The following is a 16229-nucleotide window of genomic DNA, read 5'->3' on the forward strand; positions in this document are numbered from 1 at the left end:
CGCATGCGCAGCCTGACGCGTGCGCACTCTTAACGCAGGCCCGTAAGATGCAGGGGAGAAAGATGGCGGCGCCGAGCCTCCCCACGCCGTTGTACGGACACGTGGGTCGCGGAGCCTTCAGCGACGTGTACGAGCCCTCGGAGGACACGTTCCTGCTACTGGACGCGCTCGAGGCGGCGGCGGCCGAGCTAGCAGGGTGCGAGGAGGGTGCGCGCCACAGCGGGAGAGAACGGGGTGGCCTTAGAGGCGGTAGCCGGAAGTTTTGCCTCCTCCGGAAGTGGTGGGTCGGCCCACTGCTGGTGATTGACAGCAGAGCGGGATGAAAGCAGTTTCCCGCGTGCTGGGATTTGGGGCCAATGGTCAGTCTCCCTGCCCTGCCTTTCAGTTAGTTGTTCATCTGGAGAACGTAGGGGTCCCTGAGAGCAGCCGTAGTGTAACGACCAGAAACACTGTTGAGGAAATATTGCTGCTGTCCAATATTAAGTTTTTTAGTGACTACGTAAAACTCGCGTAGGGTTATTTGACCAACTTAGAGCATAAATCGCATCCTCTGGCAACGGAAGGACACAAATGATGAAGTAGTGAAGTGTTAAACCCATTCAGCCTTCTCAAGGAACAGTCATTAGCCACCCATGTGTTACTACTGAGCACTTGGAATGTTACTGCAACTGAGAAACCGAATTTACAATTGAACTGTTAGAAATGTAGTTGGAACCACTATGAAAGATTTAAATTGATATTACGTGCATCCGCTTGTAGGAACTTCACTAGCCTGATTTGTTGAAGTATTGGCCATAACTTTAATGACAGAAGTAATAAATACCTACATGTTAATTTTTCAGTGAAAAGAATTTGAGTTGAGAGCGGGTAAGACGGTTCAGCTGGTAAATGCGCTTGCTGCCAAGCCCCTGGACCCCTGTTTAATCCTCAGGACCCACAAGGCATAAAGGAGAGAAATTACTCCTATGGGTTGTTCTTGGGCATTCAGTTGCAATGCTGAATGCCGTGCATGCGTTCTCTCTCTCTCTCTCTCTCTCTCTCTCTCTCTCTCTCCCTCTCTCTCTCACGTAAAATAAATGTAATAAAACATTTTGCTTCTGGAAGTCAGGTCATTAACTTTAATGGTCAAGATTTGGAACTGGTTTTGTCCAGAAAGAGACAGCCAATGTGCTTACCCCCCTTAAGCGTTGACATTTTTTTCCGTCTATAAAATGCTCTTTTAAAAAGTCTTTCATCATAGATGGTGGAGCAATTCAGGTTACTGGAATATCTTAAAGAACACTGGATCGTAACTTGTGTGCTCAGAATAGCCTAGAAAGATTCACAACTACAAATTACATTGCAGACTATGATGTAAGTGGAGCTGACCTTGTTACAAAGGCTTGGAATTCTAATTATTTATGAAACTGTAATGGCTCTTTCTAAGAAGAAGCCACCTGGTAAGATTCACAAACTTTAGAATGACTGACCCACTAATGGCTTCTCAGCTATGTAGCTGTTTCTAAAGCTAAAAACTGTGTAACTGCTTCTTGAGTATTGTTTGAAAAGTTAAGTGCCTGGGCAGTGGTGGCCCAGGCCTTTAATCCCAGCACTCGAGAGGCAGAGGCAGAAGGATCTCTGTGATTTCGAGGCCAGCTTGGTCTCCAAAGCAAGTTCCAGGAAAAGCGCAAAGTTTGAATTGAAGCAAAGCTACACAGAGAAACCCTGTCTGGGAAAACCAAAATAAAATAAAAGAAAAAGAAAAGTTAAGAGCCAGGAATTCCCATAAATGTCATCAGGACTATCAGTCATGGAAATTAAATAACGGTTTTGATGCAAGTACAGTGATGGGGGAATGAATTTATTGGAAAATAATATGAAGATTGTTAAGTTTAGAAAGCTAAGATTATTGGCATTTTAAGACCAGATACTGAGGCACTTCACAATTTAGTAGAGAGTGTCTGTTATACATCTATCTAGATAGGTAGAGGACTTTTGCTCCTAGGATGTCCTGCTGGGTGTATTAAAGTACTCCCCAAGGTGATTGACAATCTATCTATTACACACCTAAACTATTAGGTTTAGCTATATAACAATAAGCACCAAATGTTTTCGAGAAATGCTAAATTTCCCTTATACCCCCATGTATTTGCAAGTGAATGGTGATGCTGGAGAAATAGATTATATAGCATGAGAATTACCTCCCATGAAAATCATCTTCATAAGAATGAACTAAATATTTTTGTTTTTGTTATTAGAGTGGAGATATGCCTCGAAGTAGGAGCAGGGTCCGGTGTGGTGTCTGCGTTCCTGGCCTCCATGATAGGTCCTCAGGCCTTGTACATGTGAGTATGCGACATCCATCCACATCTCCTGGGTTACTATGACTGTGGCAGTTTGGGTGAATATTTTAAGTAGACACTGTGTCTCTGTGCTTCAGTAAGGACGCGAGTCACAAACTGTGCTCACCCCCAGTTATAATTTCATGTTCACTCCTTCATGCCGTGTGATTTTTAGAAGCAACATAATTTTAAGTTATCTCTACTTTGAATTGTTTTCAGGTAAATAGTTTAACGGTGAGAAAACATCTGGAAAGTTAAATTTCTTTGCCGAAAACGTGAGAATACAAAAGCCAGGAAATGGTCATCAGAAAATTTTGTCATACACAGAACAGATGTTTTTCTTTCCATTTGTAATTTCCTGTGCAGCAGTTTCCTATTCCGTTTCTCTTGGCTTCCATTTTGCTGGGTGCTGAAGCCATACTTTAATAAATTCCTTCAGATGTTTTAGCAGTGTTTGTCACCAGTATAACACGCCTTTGCTCTTTTGCTTTGCCATTATGAAAACATCCTGATTTTTGTTTTTTGATACCACATAGAATTAATGAAACATTCCTAAAATATCTAACAGATTTGCTTCTGTACATTACCCTGTTTATAGGTGCACTGATATCAACCCCCAGGCAGCCGCATGCACCCTGGAGACAGCACGCTGTAATGGAGTTCACGTTCAGCCAGTAGTTACGGATTTGGTGAGCTGAAATTCTTGTTCAGTAGTAATCAGTTTCCTCTCAATTAATTGAAAATCAGTGTTTTAGTGCAAATAAACTTTAGTAATTAACCTTTTTTGTTTTTATGAGACAAAGTCTCATGTAGCCCAGGGTAGCCTCAAACTTACTATATAGCCAGAGATGACCTGGTACTCTTTTTTGCTTGTTTTTATTTTTAATTAAAATTTTCTTTTATTTTTGAGATTATAATTACATCATTTCCCCTTCCCTTTCCTTCCTCCAAACCCTCCATATTCTTCCTTGCTCTCTTTCAAATTCATGACCTTTATTTCATTAATTGTTTTTATGTGCATATATATACGTAATGTTACTTGTGTTTGTTTTTAAACCTGACCAAACCTTTCGGTATTGGGAAAGTGCTGGAGTTGTAGATGTGCATCCAGCAAGTAATTAACTTCTGACCGTAAACATGACTAAATGTGACAGTGTATGCAGTTCATGCTGGCTTAAATTTTAAAAGCTTTAGACACAGCTAACACAGGAATTCAGATGATACAGCACATTTTTTTCTTAGCTCTGTGTTTCTCTTTGTTGTCTCTTAGGCAATCTCACACCCTCATGGTAACCAGATGTTTGCATTTCTCTGTCTCATTTATTAGCAGCTCCCCGTGAAAAGAAGTCTCTCAATAGTACACTTGGAATGAGAGTTGTTTGGGTCAGCTTGGGTCCTGTGTCTAAGGACTGGCATTGGAAGAGTGGCTTTGACCTGGGTCATAGTCCCCCAGTTCCACTCCTCATAGACCCTCCCAGGCTTGAGCTGAGAATGGGAGGAGATAGACTATCCCTGTCTTAGGTATTTTTATTTCTGTATTGCTGTGAAGGAGTGGGGGAGGGGCAAGGCAGAGAAGAGAGGAGGAAAGAGGAGAGAAACAGAGACACACAGAGAGAGAGAGAGAGAGAGAGAGAGAGAGAGAGAGAGAGAGAGAGAGAGAGAAGGAGAGAGAGAGAGATCAGGACTGGCTTGGACTTTAGAAACCTCAAAGTTTCAAAGACCACCTGAGTGACACCTCTCCGAAAAGGCCGTATGAGCCTCTGATGCCAATCTTACTCCGAGCACCTCAGTCCCATCAAAAGCAGAGGAGATATGAGCAGAAATAAGGGAACATGGTCCTGCGGCCAAGTACAAATCAAGACAGCTTCCAAACTGCTGTTTGCTCTTCATTATTTAGACCTGTTCTCACTGTTGTCTCAGTCTGTCTTTGAACTTTGTGTGTAGTTGTAGACAACCTTTAATTCTAGTTTCTCCTGTTCGGCCTCCCCAGTAGACCACTATTAACCCCACCTCCATTTTTTTTTTAATAACTTTTTAAAAGGTTTTTGTGTTTTGGGGTGTGTGTGTGTGTGTGTGTGTGTGTGTGTTTTGCCTGCATGTATGTCTCTGACACCGCATTCCTCCAGTGTCCACAAAGGTCAGGAGAGGGCTTTGGATCCCCTGGGACTGGAGTTATAGATGTTTGTGAGCCACCATGTCAGTGCTGGAAATTGAACTCAGGACCTCTGCAAGAGCAGCCGGTGCTCTTAACCTCTGAGCCATCGCTCCAGCCTTCTCCATTGTTTTATGTTAAGAAGTTCAGGTGATACCAGTTAAGTTTCAGTTGTTAAAATATTTTAAGGGTATTAGTAGGATTGGGGTAATTTTAGATTCGCAGAATATTTTTAGCTACCACAGGGAAATGCTGTGCATAAGCAAAACTCATAGCATGCAGCAGGTGGACACAAGAAACAAAATGCTTTATGGGCTGCTTTTCTGAGGTTGGAGAGAAATCAGAGTCTCAGGAAGTCGAGGGTGGGTTCGAGCTGTCTTCTGTTTAAGGATGACTGTGAACTACTGATCTTTCTGCCTCCATCCCCCAGGTCTGGGTTTACTAGTGTATGCCACCACACTCAGCTCTGAGTGTTTCTTGGCCAGTGTTGCTCCTGCCCTGGTGAGGACAGGCAGCTTTCCTACTCCTGTTTCACATGTACGGAAGATGTTGCATCTTAGCATTAACCCCAAGAGGCAGGGATTCTTTTCATATCCACAAAAACTAGTGTCCAGAAAGGTGCTCAGGTTACGCACATTAAATCGGCATGGCGATGTAGAACTTTTGTTTTTGATAGAACAGTAAAACTTCAGGCGGAACAAACCCAGACTATTTTTGAAACAGATATGGAAACTGAAGTGTCTTTGAAAGCTTTGATGATAATAAAAATATCTCTAGGAGTGTAGCCTGGGTCTCCTGTCAGGCTCCACACAGCAGCTCAGGGGCATGACTGGAGGTTCTCCACGCTGGAATTAATTCCTTAGTAGTTAAAATTGATCCTGAACTAAATTTTGACTTGGCAAAGCAAGAAACAAGAAGAAGGCTTCCACAGAACTGTTATAGTCAAATTATAAACTCTAACATTCAAAATATAGATATGGTTACAGCTGTCATATAAAACAAACCCATTCTTTAGCTGAGATTACATGTATAAAAAGTAGCAACCAACTGGGCATGGTGGCTCACGCCTGTGATCCCCAGTACTCAAGAGTGTAAGACAGATTTCAAGTTTAAGGCTACCTGGGCTACATAGTGTGGCCCTTTCTCAAAATCAAAAAGGTAGAATTGTTGTTGATTTTTAGTTTTAGAATATGGTCTTTAAAAATGCATATTACGTATTTCTTTCCACTGTTATCACATCCTAAACATGATTTACCTCTTACAACCCTCCCCCAAACCCCCCCACCCCCCGTCAGTTATTCTGAGCTGTATGGTACCAAGACCTGCTCAATTCTCTGTCGTATGAAGTAGCTGATAATCCTCCTCTATCTTTTCACTGTCATACTGCCCTGTTTCACTGTCTTCTGTTGTCAGAACATCCATTCTCCTTTTCCACGTGCTTTATGCAAGAAAACCAGACAGTCGTGACTTGTATTTAACCTAAGGGCCCTCCATAAGCGTCGCTATAGGAAATAAAGTCTGTGTGTTTTGCTGTGTGCATTTAACAAAGCCCTTGCCAGGGCTTCTTTCTTTTCTTTTTTAATATTTTTTAAGATTTATTTATTTATTATGTTTACAGTATTCTGCCTGCATGTGTACTTGCATAACAAAAGAGGGCATTAGATCTCATTACAGATGGTTGTGAGCCACGATGTGGTTGCTGGGAATTGAACTCAGGACCTTTGGAAGAACAGCCAGTGCTCTTAACCTCTGAGCCTTCTCTCTAGCCCCAGCCAGGGCTTCTTTCACTTATTTTTTGGAAATGTTAAGGCTTGCAACCGACTAAGCCTGGCTAGAGATGCCTGTACCAGACATTCAGTTTTATTTAAATATATTTTGACTTCAAGAATTTCTGTGCCTGAATCTAATGCTGTTTCAGCCAATAATTTCGGCTCCACAGTTAGTGACCTGTTTGTCCGGTAGCTGCCTGGCAGGGGCCTCCTTCCCCGTCACCAAATGTCATTTTAACTAACTCTCTCTCATTCTATTTATCAATGAGACTCAGGAGTCAGAGGCTGGGGTGAAAACCTGCTAGCTCAGAGGGGTTGGTGAGCAACCAGCTGACCTCCCCTCTTCACAGGTGTCTCCAAAAGGGAGCATCCTTCTACTCTGCCAAACCAAAAAACAAACACCCAAAGTCCCTCCCCACTACTTCCTGTGTACCCCTCTGTCTTCCAAATGCCCTCTGACTCTCTGTGATTACTTTCTGACAACTAGTTGCTAGCTCCACCTCCTGACCCAAGTTTGATTTCATTAACACAAATGCAAATTCAGGGTTCCCAGTGTTAATATATATCCCGCAACAGTTTCTGTTTTAAGATTTTGTCCTTTTCCTTTATGTAATATCCAGCCTGCAGTTATTAATGATAGCTGGATAGTTCTTCAGGAACCACTGTGAGTTACAAAGCAAAATCTTCTCTAGTTTCCTTATCCAGCATTTCTGGAAAATTATAGAGTTTTTTAAAGAAACTTAATTTCATTATGGAATTGAAAACAAAGCATTGTGCACACAGAGTTATTCCCTCATTCTTGCACTGATGGAGGAGCAGATGAATCATCATTCCGTCTGCAGACAAAGTTGTGTCCAAATTATTTCAAAGAATAGGTTGTTTCCCCGTTAAAGAAGCCGAAAAAGAATTACTTCTGCAAGCATATCCTCAAAAATAGGTCATAGGAGTTTTCTTTGAATTACAAGTTACCAGGCTTATTGGGATAATTAAAATGGGATTATAGAAATCTGGATCAGGAAATTCTCAGATATCACTTCATAATGTATGTTCAATCTTCATTACCCAGTCCAGTATATGTCCAGTGCTTAGATAGTATGACTGGAAATGGGATAGCTTTGAATCACACACACACACACACACACACACACTGCATACATGCATGTGCTCATGAGCGAGTAAACACACACACCAACTGTGGTTTATTTTTCTTTTTCTTTTTTTTGTTCTATAGAAAACAGAGCATAGAAAAGTTGAAAGATCTTCATAAGGCAAATGCTGGCTGTTTGCAGTCTCTGTGTTCAGTGCTTCTTTCTTTGATGTCCAAGTCTGTCAACCAGAAAATTTACAAGTAACTGAAGAAGCAAAAACAGAGTCCATCCTTGGTGTTCTGTGTCATTCAGATGAATTCTATGTCATCTTATAAACCATTTTCCTTGGGGCCTGGGGAGCCGCCTTAGTTGCTACAGTGTCTACCTTACAAGGACCTAAGTGTGATCCCAGGCAGGATTGTAAAAAGCCAGACACAGTAGCCTGTTGTTTGTCCTTCCAGCTAGAGCTAAATGGGAAGTGGAGACTGGTGGCTTCCTGGAATCTGTCCAGCCGAGCAGCCCAGCACAGCAGTGAACTTCCAGGCCAGTGGGAGACCCTGTGTCAAACAGGAGATGGAAAGCTCCTTAGGAAAGCTATCAAGGTTGTCCTCTCTCTCTCTCTCTCTCTCTCTCTCTCTCTCTCTCTCTCTCTCTCTCACACACACACACACACACACACACACACACACACACACACAGGTTTCTTACAAGAGGTGATAGTGTAAGTTAGAGATAGCTGTCAGGCTCGTCACCAATCCACTGGGAATATGTTTCACAGAATCAGAGCTTGCCTCATCCTCATGTTCTCATGTCTTGTAAAAGTGAACCCAGAGTGTGAACAGTGTATCTGCTGTTGAGAAGCCATATTCAGTATCTGTTCACTCTCACTACCTTGCTTGTTATTAGTTCATATAAACTGCATCTGCACGAAAAAAATTAAAATATCTCTGTCTATTAAGTACCGCCCCCCCCCTTGCCTGGAAAACATGAGAGAATGTTTTTAAAGACTGATTTATTGAAATCAGAATCCAGCGTGAACTGTCTTCTTGTTGCTGCCTTCAGGTCCAGGGCTTGCTGCCCCGATTGAAGGGGAAGGTGGACCTGCTGGTGTTTAACCCCCCCTATGTAGTGACTCCGCCTGAAGAGGTAAGGCCCACAGCAGAATGCAGTCACGGTTCCCGCTGTTCTGTGTCTGAGACAAGATGACCTTGGTGTGACGTGAGTCACTGTTGCTACCAACACTCCTCGGACTACACAGAAGTGGTCAGTACCAGGTACTGTGAGTGACCCAGAAGGAAATGAATACGGACGGAAGTACAAAGCATGAGCCATCTCCTCAGAATTGTCACCCAAATCGGCCATGCTGTTTAAACTCACTCTTTACCACAAGTAAATTTAAATACTTCTAATCAATTATAAATTCACCAATAATGTCCTTCTCAAAGTCTTGGGCTTCGTCCCTTCCCATTATCAGAAATTAAAAGTGTGGGACCAATCCTGATCATTCACAGAGAAAGGAAAGACATACAGACATCATATATTTAAGACTCCATGGTGAGGAGTGGAGCCAAATCAGCATTCTCCCAGAAGATGGAGGCCCATAGTTCAATAATAGATGAGCACTAGCTTCTCTTTCATTGTGCCTGTTGGTATTCTTAGGTGATTATTCTCTGGCACAGCTGGTAAATATGCTCACATCCACTCCAGCTGCTCTGGCTGTGCTCACATGAGCAGGAAGGAAGTCACAGTCACAGAGGGAACAGGACTACGCTGTCTTATAGTCTGTCTCCTGCCCTGTAATGAAGTACCACGGGTTGTGTGATTAATATATGTATTTCTCACAGTCTGGAGGCTGAGGAGACCTGTCCCAGGGTGTGTGGAAGCTGAGGAGACCAGTCTCAGGGTGTGTGGCTCTGGCCCAGGCCTTCCTGCTGCCTTATGGCAGAGACATCACGTGCTGAGAATGAGGAGACCTTCCTAAACACGTGGCTCCCTTCTCCTTTTTAATATGGCTCCCAGTCTCTCATAACTCTCATAATCTCCTGCTCCTAGTCCACCCAGCTCCAAATGCCGTCGGCATATCCGTAGAAGATTAAGTTTCTGACATGAGCTTAAAGCTCAAGAAAGATCTGTGGAAACGAACCTCGTGGTAAAAATGGTTCAATCAGAGGTAGCTCAGTGGGTAAAGATGCTTGCCCCTGAACCTAACTAATCTCCAGGACCCACATGGTAAAGAAACTCCCAAAAGATGGTCCTCTGCCCACATGTACACACAATAAATCAGTAAATGAATATTTTTTAAATGTTTCAGCCCTTAAGATCCAATTTTGAAAATCACACAGTAGTGCATGGTGGTACATGCCCGAGAAGACAAAGGTAGATCAGTCTCGGAGTTCCAGGCCAGCCAGGGCTAAACTCAATGAGACCCCATCTCCACACAAACACAAATCATTCAATAATAGGATAAAAACCAAAATGGACAAAAGTTGATTACATTCTATTTATGACGACATGAGCCTGTGTGCGCAGCAAAGGTGGTTAATTCATGGTCATGGTCTCATTGTGGATATTGAGAAACCCAGTCAGTGAAGGAACGGTTCAGAGAACATGGTGGCCCACTTGGGGTTCCAGTGTACTCCCAGTTACAGCAGTAAGCTGAGTATGTCTCCTGACTGTCCATCTGCTGAGACATCACAGAGGACCATGTCCAGGCAATGCCCTGGGTTCTTCTGCAACCCCGGCAGATCTGGTGCCTTCATTCCCAGAGCTGAACGAGTAGACAGGGTCAAGACAGCACAGGTCCAGCCAGGTGGCTCAGCAGGTAAAGGGTGCTTGCCACCAAGACTAATGACCAGAACGCACATGGTGGGAGAAAACTGACTCCCAAAAGTCCTCTTATTTCCATGAGCGCACACAAACACACACAGATTTTTTTTTTTTTTAACCCAGCAAAATAAAAAAGCAGTGGTCTGGAAACTAAATGAAACAATGATTTCAGCCCATAAAGTATAAAGACAAAGTAAATGAAATCACAAAGGTTAAAAATCAATGATTTAGAGGTGATATCCAGAAGACATACAAGTAATATGTTTGAAAAATCTGTGGCTGTACTCACTGTCACATTCAGAAACGTGAAATAAAGTGTTGTGGGTCACACCCATGGTCTCTAAGGAACCAAGAGTGGACCTGCTGGATGGCCGAGGATTGAGCAAACAGAAGGTAACACATGCCTGCTGTCTGCTGAAGTAGAATCCTCTTTTTTTTTTGGCCTCAGGGTTGGGCTGGTGCCAGAAATTCCTGAAGAGTCATCCCAGCTAAAGCAGATAAATGGGGCTTAATAACCTGGAATCTTAACACAGGAAGTCCTCCTATATTCTGGAGCAGTGACTAGAGAGGCCAGATGGGGCCTGGCCCAAACCGTCAGACCTATTGAACAGCCAGACAAGTTCCTACAAAACAATGGAGTAAACAGATGAGAGTCCTGAACAGGAGGAGCTTGCCCAGAAGAAAAGCAGAGGGATCAGGAAGGGGAGGTCTCCAAAAGGAAAAATCAGATGCTCAAGTGGAACTAATGGATTTGGGAAGAATCAGAGTTAGATTCAAAGAAAATTGATAGACACAGCAGATATCAAAGACGACCTAAATACGATATATTCCTTCAGTAAGGTACTGTACACCATTAAGAATGAATTAGAACTATGCTGGAGGAAATGGGGGCTCCTTGAGATGCTGACGGGGCTGTGGAGATGGGTTAGTGGATGAGACGCTTGTGAAAGAACGAGGCTGCAAACTGGTGTGAACACACGTGTGAACTATATGGGAGTGCACAGCCGTAACCCCAGCAGACCTGTGGCATGATGGGAAGCAGAAAGAGGAGTCCCTAGAAGCCCACAAGGTGCTGGCCTGGTCTGTGCAGTGGTGAGCAGGAGAGAACCCTATCTTTGACAAGGTGGAAGGCAAGGATTGTCTGACCTTCACATGCCCATTCTCTCTCTCTCTCTCTCTCTCTCTCTCTCTCTCTCACACACACACACACACACACACACACACACACACACACACACACACACGTGCTACATATGACATCATCACATGCAATGAAATAAAGATGCAGGAAAGAATATGGAACAATCCTGCATTCTGAAACATAGTTAAAAACAAAATTGTTGAAGGTGGGAGTGGGGGGAGGGGCAGACAAACAAACTTGGAAAACCTGCCCTTCGCAACACTTCAGGTACTTTTTTGGTTTGTAAAATTTATGTGTGTGATTATAAAGGAACTATTTTAAATTGGGAAACATATGCCATATTAGGTGACTAAGAACAGAAAACATGATTGTATATAAAAACTAAAATCAAATAGAGGTAAAGGCCACAGCAAGAAATAAGAAAACAGTTGTCACCATTGGACTTAATTTTCATTGATTTCTTCCAAATATTCCTGTGGTCCTGACTGAACCCAGGGCCCCATGGACAAAATCCTGTCCCTTGGGATTTTGAGGCCGGGTCTCACCATGTAGCTCAGGTTGGCATTGAAATTCAGTCTTCTCACTCCAGTGTTAAGCATGGAGAGTGCAGGTGCTATTGTGTTTGATAGGTGATTGATTACATGCTCTCTTGTAGCATAAGGACTTTAGGAGTTTAACAGTGAAATTCAGGAGGCAAGGTACATTCGTGGGAAATGCGTACATTTGGTGATGTTTTATGTCAAAAGGATCGTAATCTCAATGAAACTTGAATCAAGTCTCTCTGATTGGTGACAGGTAGGAAGTCACGGAATAGAAGCAGCTTGGGCTGGTGGCAGAAACGGCCGGGAAGTCATGGACAGAATTTTCCCATTGGCTTCAGAACTCCTCTCCCCAAGAGGGCTGTTCTACTTAGTTACCATAAAAGAAAACAATCCAGGTAATATTAAAACAAAAAAAATACCAGCTTCTTGTTAACTGTTCACTTTGCTGACAACAAAAGTTTTGAAAACTGTAACTTATAAAGTAGCCTGGGCTGTTGAACAATTTAATCACTGACAACAGTTAATACAGCCAGTTCATGTTGAAAGAGGAGACTTCAGAGGTAAAATGTTCACGTTTTAAAAACTATTGTCTTAGGACAAGCAGTTTTCCCTTATTCATAAACTAATATTCAAATATAAACTCTGGCTTCTAACACTTCACCCTCAGTGTGGGTTCTTTCTCATGGGGCAGGTCTTACATTCCAGCAATAATAATAATAGAAAGAGAAGATGGTGACTCCCATAACATGTGCATCAGTAGGGCATTGCAGACAGGCCACTGGTGTAGTTCACAGGCTTCATAGCTGGATGAGACTGATGGCTTTATCCCAGTCGTGTGTAGACTTTCCAACATCATGAACACTAGCCAGTAGAAATGAAGTTTCCAGGTAAGTACCAGTTAGGTTTCTTGAGTGTGGGGTCTTCACCAGTATGGTCCAAACCCTCAAGACTGTGTGGGGTAAACAGTTGCTTTGGCAGTGGCCCGTAATGTTTGTGGGGGGAGTTGGTCTATGGATCTTTTTGGCTTACTGATAAGACATAACCCATTTGTTGTGTTTGTGAAGGGATGACTTGATACTATTTTCTTAGTTCAGTCTTTTCTTAGTTCAGTTTTGGTTTTTGGTTTTTTTATTTTTTTAGATGAAATTTTTTGGGTTTTTTTTTGGGGGGTGTTGGTTGTTTTTTGTTTGTTTTTGTGTATATATACCTAAGTGTATATATGTGCACTATATGTGTGCAGGAGCCTAAGAAGGCCAGAAGAAAGCATGGGATCCCCTGGAACTATAGTTATAGATGGTTGTGGGCTCTCATGTGAGCACTGGGACTTGAACCCAGATCCTCTGCCAGAGCCATAAGTGCTCTTAACCACTGAGCCATCTTTTGAGCTCTAGAATTTATTTCCAAAAGAAGTAAACTTATTTACACTCTCTGGGCACTGTCAGGATTCACTTTATCCATATTCTCATTGACATTTCCCAGAAAGGATGTATGGCAGAGATTGGCACCAATTGGCTAAAAATATGATTACTTGCTCTAATAACAAGGTTAACTAATGATCCTGTGTCATCTCAAGTGGGCTACTACTACAAACTGGGCGTAAGTCAAATTAGATTCCTCAGAACATCTTAACAATTTATGTCCACTTCTGTCCAGTCAAGCTTGAGTTAACAAACATTTATTTGGGGTACATTGTTTAGTCAGAGGAATTTAATGTGTTTATCATCTTACTAAATTGATTGGTGATCATGCATATCACCAAATGATTTGATTGAATTTTACCTTTTGGTTTTTGTTGTTTTTTTCATTTTAGAAGAAATTGTTAAAACACTGAAGACAAAAGGTCTGCAAGGGACCACAGCACTTTGCAGGCAAGCAGGCCAAGAAATCCTGTCCGTCCTCAGGTTCAGCAAGTCCTAGTGTCCTGAGAAAGCCACCAAAGTATGCAAGACCTGCCTGAAGCTGAATGCACTCAGTAGGTTTAAGACTGATGCTGAGAAATTTTATCAGAAATTTGCCATAAAGAAAAAGGTGGCCGGGTGGCGGTGGCACATGTTTTTAATCCCAGCACTCGGGAGGCAGAGCCAGGCAGATCTCTGTGAGTTTGGGGCCAGCCTGGTCTACAGAGCGAGTTCCAGGACAGCCAGGACTGGTTACACAGAGAAACCCTGTCTCAAGGGGAAAAAGAAGAAGAAAAGGTGAGGGCTGGATAAATGGCTCAGAGGTTAAGAGCACTGGCTGCTAACAGAGGTTTAGGGTCCGGTTTTGAGCACCCACATGGAGGCTCACAGCCGCCCATAACCCCAGTTCCAAGGGATCCTACCCTTTTCTAACCCCTGGATACCAGGCACACATGTGGTATACATACATAAAGCAAGACACCCATACACAGAAAACAACATAAACCTAAAAAAGAAAAAGATGTTAAGCTGGGGCATTTTGTTTTCAGGGACTCAAGTATATGGGTATTTCTGTAGGTGTGCAAGTAAATGTATATATTTTATTTATAATTTACATTTTGTTATATTTATATATGAAATTGTTTGATATAGCATTAGCTATATGTAATAGCAAAGTAATATGATCACCCTAAATGTCCATCAGAAAGGACACTGGTTAAAATAAATGCCAACTATCCATTCCACTGAACATATAGCTATGAAATGAGTCGCTGTGTAGACCCTGAACCAGAGGCTTCATGACAGCTCGTTACAACTGAGTGCAAAGAAGCTGCAGATGGATTTTATCCCATACATGCTATTTTGAAAATCCAGCCGAGGCAGTCTATTGATGTGTGTACATAACAAGGCGTGGGAGGTAAACTGCAGGAATAAAAGACCTTTCACTCTTTTGTGGTGGCATGTGTTTTACACAATGGTAATATTAAATAATTAACAGTGGATTATCATAAACATGATAAAAACTCAAATGGAGGTGTTGTTTCATTCTTTGAACAAAATAACACCACTCAATGACTGCTACCAGGCATTCATCAGGAAGGTACTTTTTTCTCTAGTTACTCATAAATGCCCACCAGAGGCCAGTGATGTCATCCAAAAAGTCCAGCCATATACCTTCTATAGAGGTAACCTTAGATATAATTTGCAGGGATTGTGGCCACGTTCCCTCTCTATTTCTTTTAGGGGTGGCTACTGGTACATTGCCTATGCTCAGTGAACAGCCCTGTACCCATATGGATATAGGAGCACTGCCTAGACTTAGTGAGTTAAAAAAATATACACAGGTAAGCTTTTCGTTTTGTTTTGTTTTCTGAGACAGGGTTTTCTCTGTGTTACAGCTTTGGCTGTCCTGGAACTCGATTTGTAAAGTAGACTACCCTCAAACTCAGAGATCCACCTGCCTTTGCCTCCCAAGTGCTGAGATAAAAGGCATGCACCACCACCACCTGGGCAGATATAATCTTTTAAAGGTGTGTGTATGTGTGTGTGAATACATGCTGCATGTGAGGCAGACAGTGCCAGATGACCTAGAACTAGAATTACACATGGTCTTAAACCATCCAGCACAGGTTTTGGAACCAAACTCAGGTCCCCTCAAAGAGAGCAGTAAGTGCTTTTAGTCAGTAAGCCACCTTCTCTAGCACTGTGTATGTAACTCAAAAAGTAGAGCATGAAGTTGAGGAGGTATGAGGAGGATGAGGGGCAATTATAATCAATATACATTATATACATATTCAAATAAAATGATAATTCCCAGTTCATGATAGCATAACTAGAGTCAGGATAACTTGGTGTTCAATATTCTTTATTCATATCTGCCAAGATACAGACAGTGTCAGGCCAGGGGCTGTCACTTAAAGCAAAAGCAGTTGTGTTACTAGCAGGGTTTTACTCCAGAATCCAGAAGGCCTGCAACTACAGAGGCCCTGGATGGAATCCCTGCCTGCCATTACAACCTCAGACACCATGAGTTTGCTGGACCACAAGGCCAGAGTGCCAGAGCAGCTCACACGCAGCCTGGACTTTGAAGATTGGGAAGGAGCAGGTTGTACCTTAGGTACTCAGGAACACTTGTTTCCAACCTGTGGTCTTGCTACCAATGTACCACATTTGGGGAGTGGACAAGTAGGTGAAAACCTGTTGGCTTTAGCAAGCTGCACTAATGGAAACTCCAAAGGGGAAAGTCCACCACACTGAACTGTCAAGAATGTACAGGATTGCTGATTTTACCCTGCCTGCAACCCACATCAGCTAGTTTCGCTGCTGGCAGACACAAGAGCAGCACACATTACTACAGCAGAGCAGTTAGGATGAACACTGGTGTGTCTTCATCAGTTATACCACATGCATGCTGTGTTCGAGGAGAACTCTGAGGAAGCCCTGGCATGCCTTCCTTTAGTGTACATTAGGTTTACCAGACTGTAATGGACAGA

General features: G+C 42.7%; 1 protein-coding gene across 1 annotated transcript; it reads left to right on the forward strand.

Moving 5' to 3' along the window:
• Positions 1–40: 40 nt before the first annotated feature.
• Positions 41–13898, forward strand: N6amt1 (N-6 adenine-specific DNA methyltransferase 1). Its single transcript, XM_036203823.1, has 6 exons — positions 41–196; positions 2238–2324; positions 2920–3010; positions 8393–8476; positions 12093–12234; positions 13650–13898. Exons 1-6 carry the CDS (start codon positions 48–50, stop codon positions 13754–13756), a joined length of 660 nt encoding a protein of 219 aa, XP_036059716.1. The 5' UTR covers positions 41–47; the 3' UTR covers positions 13757–13898.
• The last annotated feature ends 2331 nt before the right edge of the window (positions 13899–16229 follow it).

Source organism: Onychomys torridus, chromosome 12 (genome assembly GCF_903995425.1).
Source record: "Onychomys torridus chromosome 12, mOncTor1.1, whole genome shotgun sequence".
In the NCBI taxonomy this organism is placed as follows: domain Eukaryota; kingdom Metazoa; phylum Chordata; class Mammalia; order Rodentia; family Cricetidae; genus Onychomys; species Onychomys torridus.

What these genes read in the sequence shown, in the direction of transcription:
- N6amt1 (XM_036203823.1), top strand. Translation starts at nt 48, where the DNA reads ATGCAGGGGAGAAAGATGGCGGCGCCGAGCCTCCCCACGCCGTTGTAC. An exon ending in GGTCCTCAGGCCTTGTACAT is followed by an intron (nt 2,325 to 2,919) that starts GTGAGTATGCGA and finishes CCCTGTTTATAG; the next exon opens with GTGCACTGATATCAACCCCC. An exon ending in AGCCAGTAGTTACGGATTTG is followed by an intron (nt 3,011 to 8,392) that starts GTGAGCTGAAAT and finishes TGCTGCCTTCAG; the next exon opens with GTCCAGGGCTTGCTGCCCCG.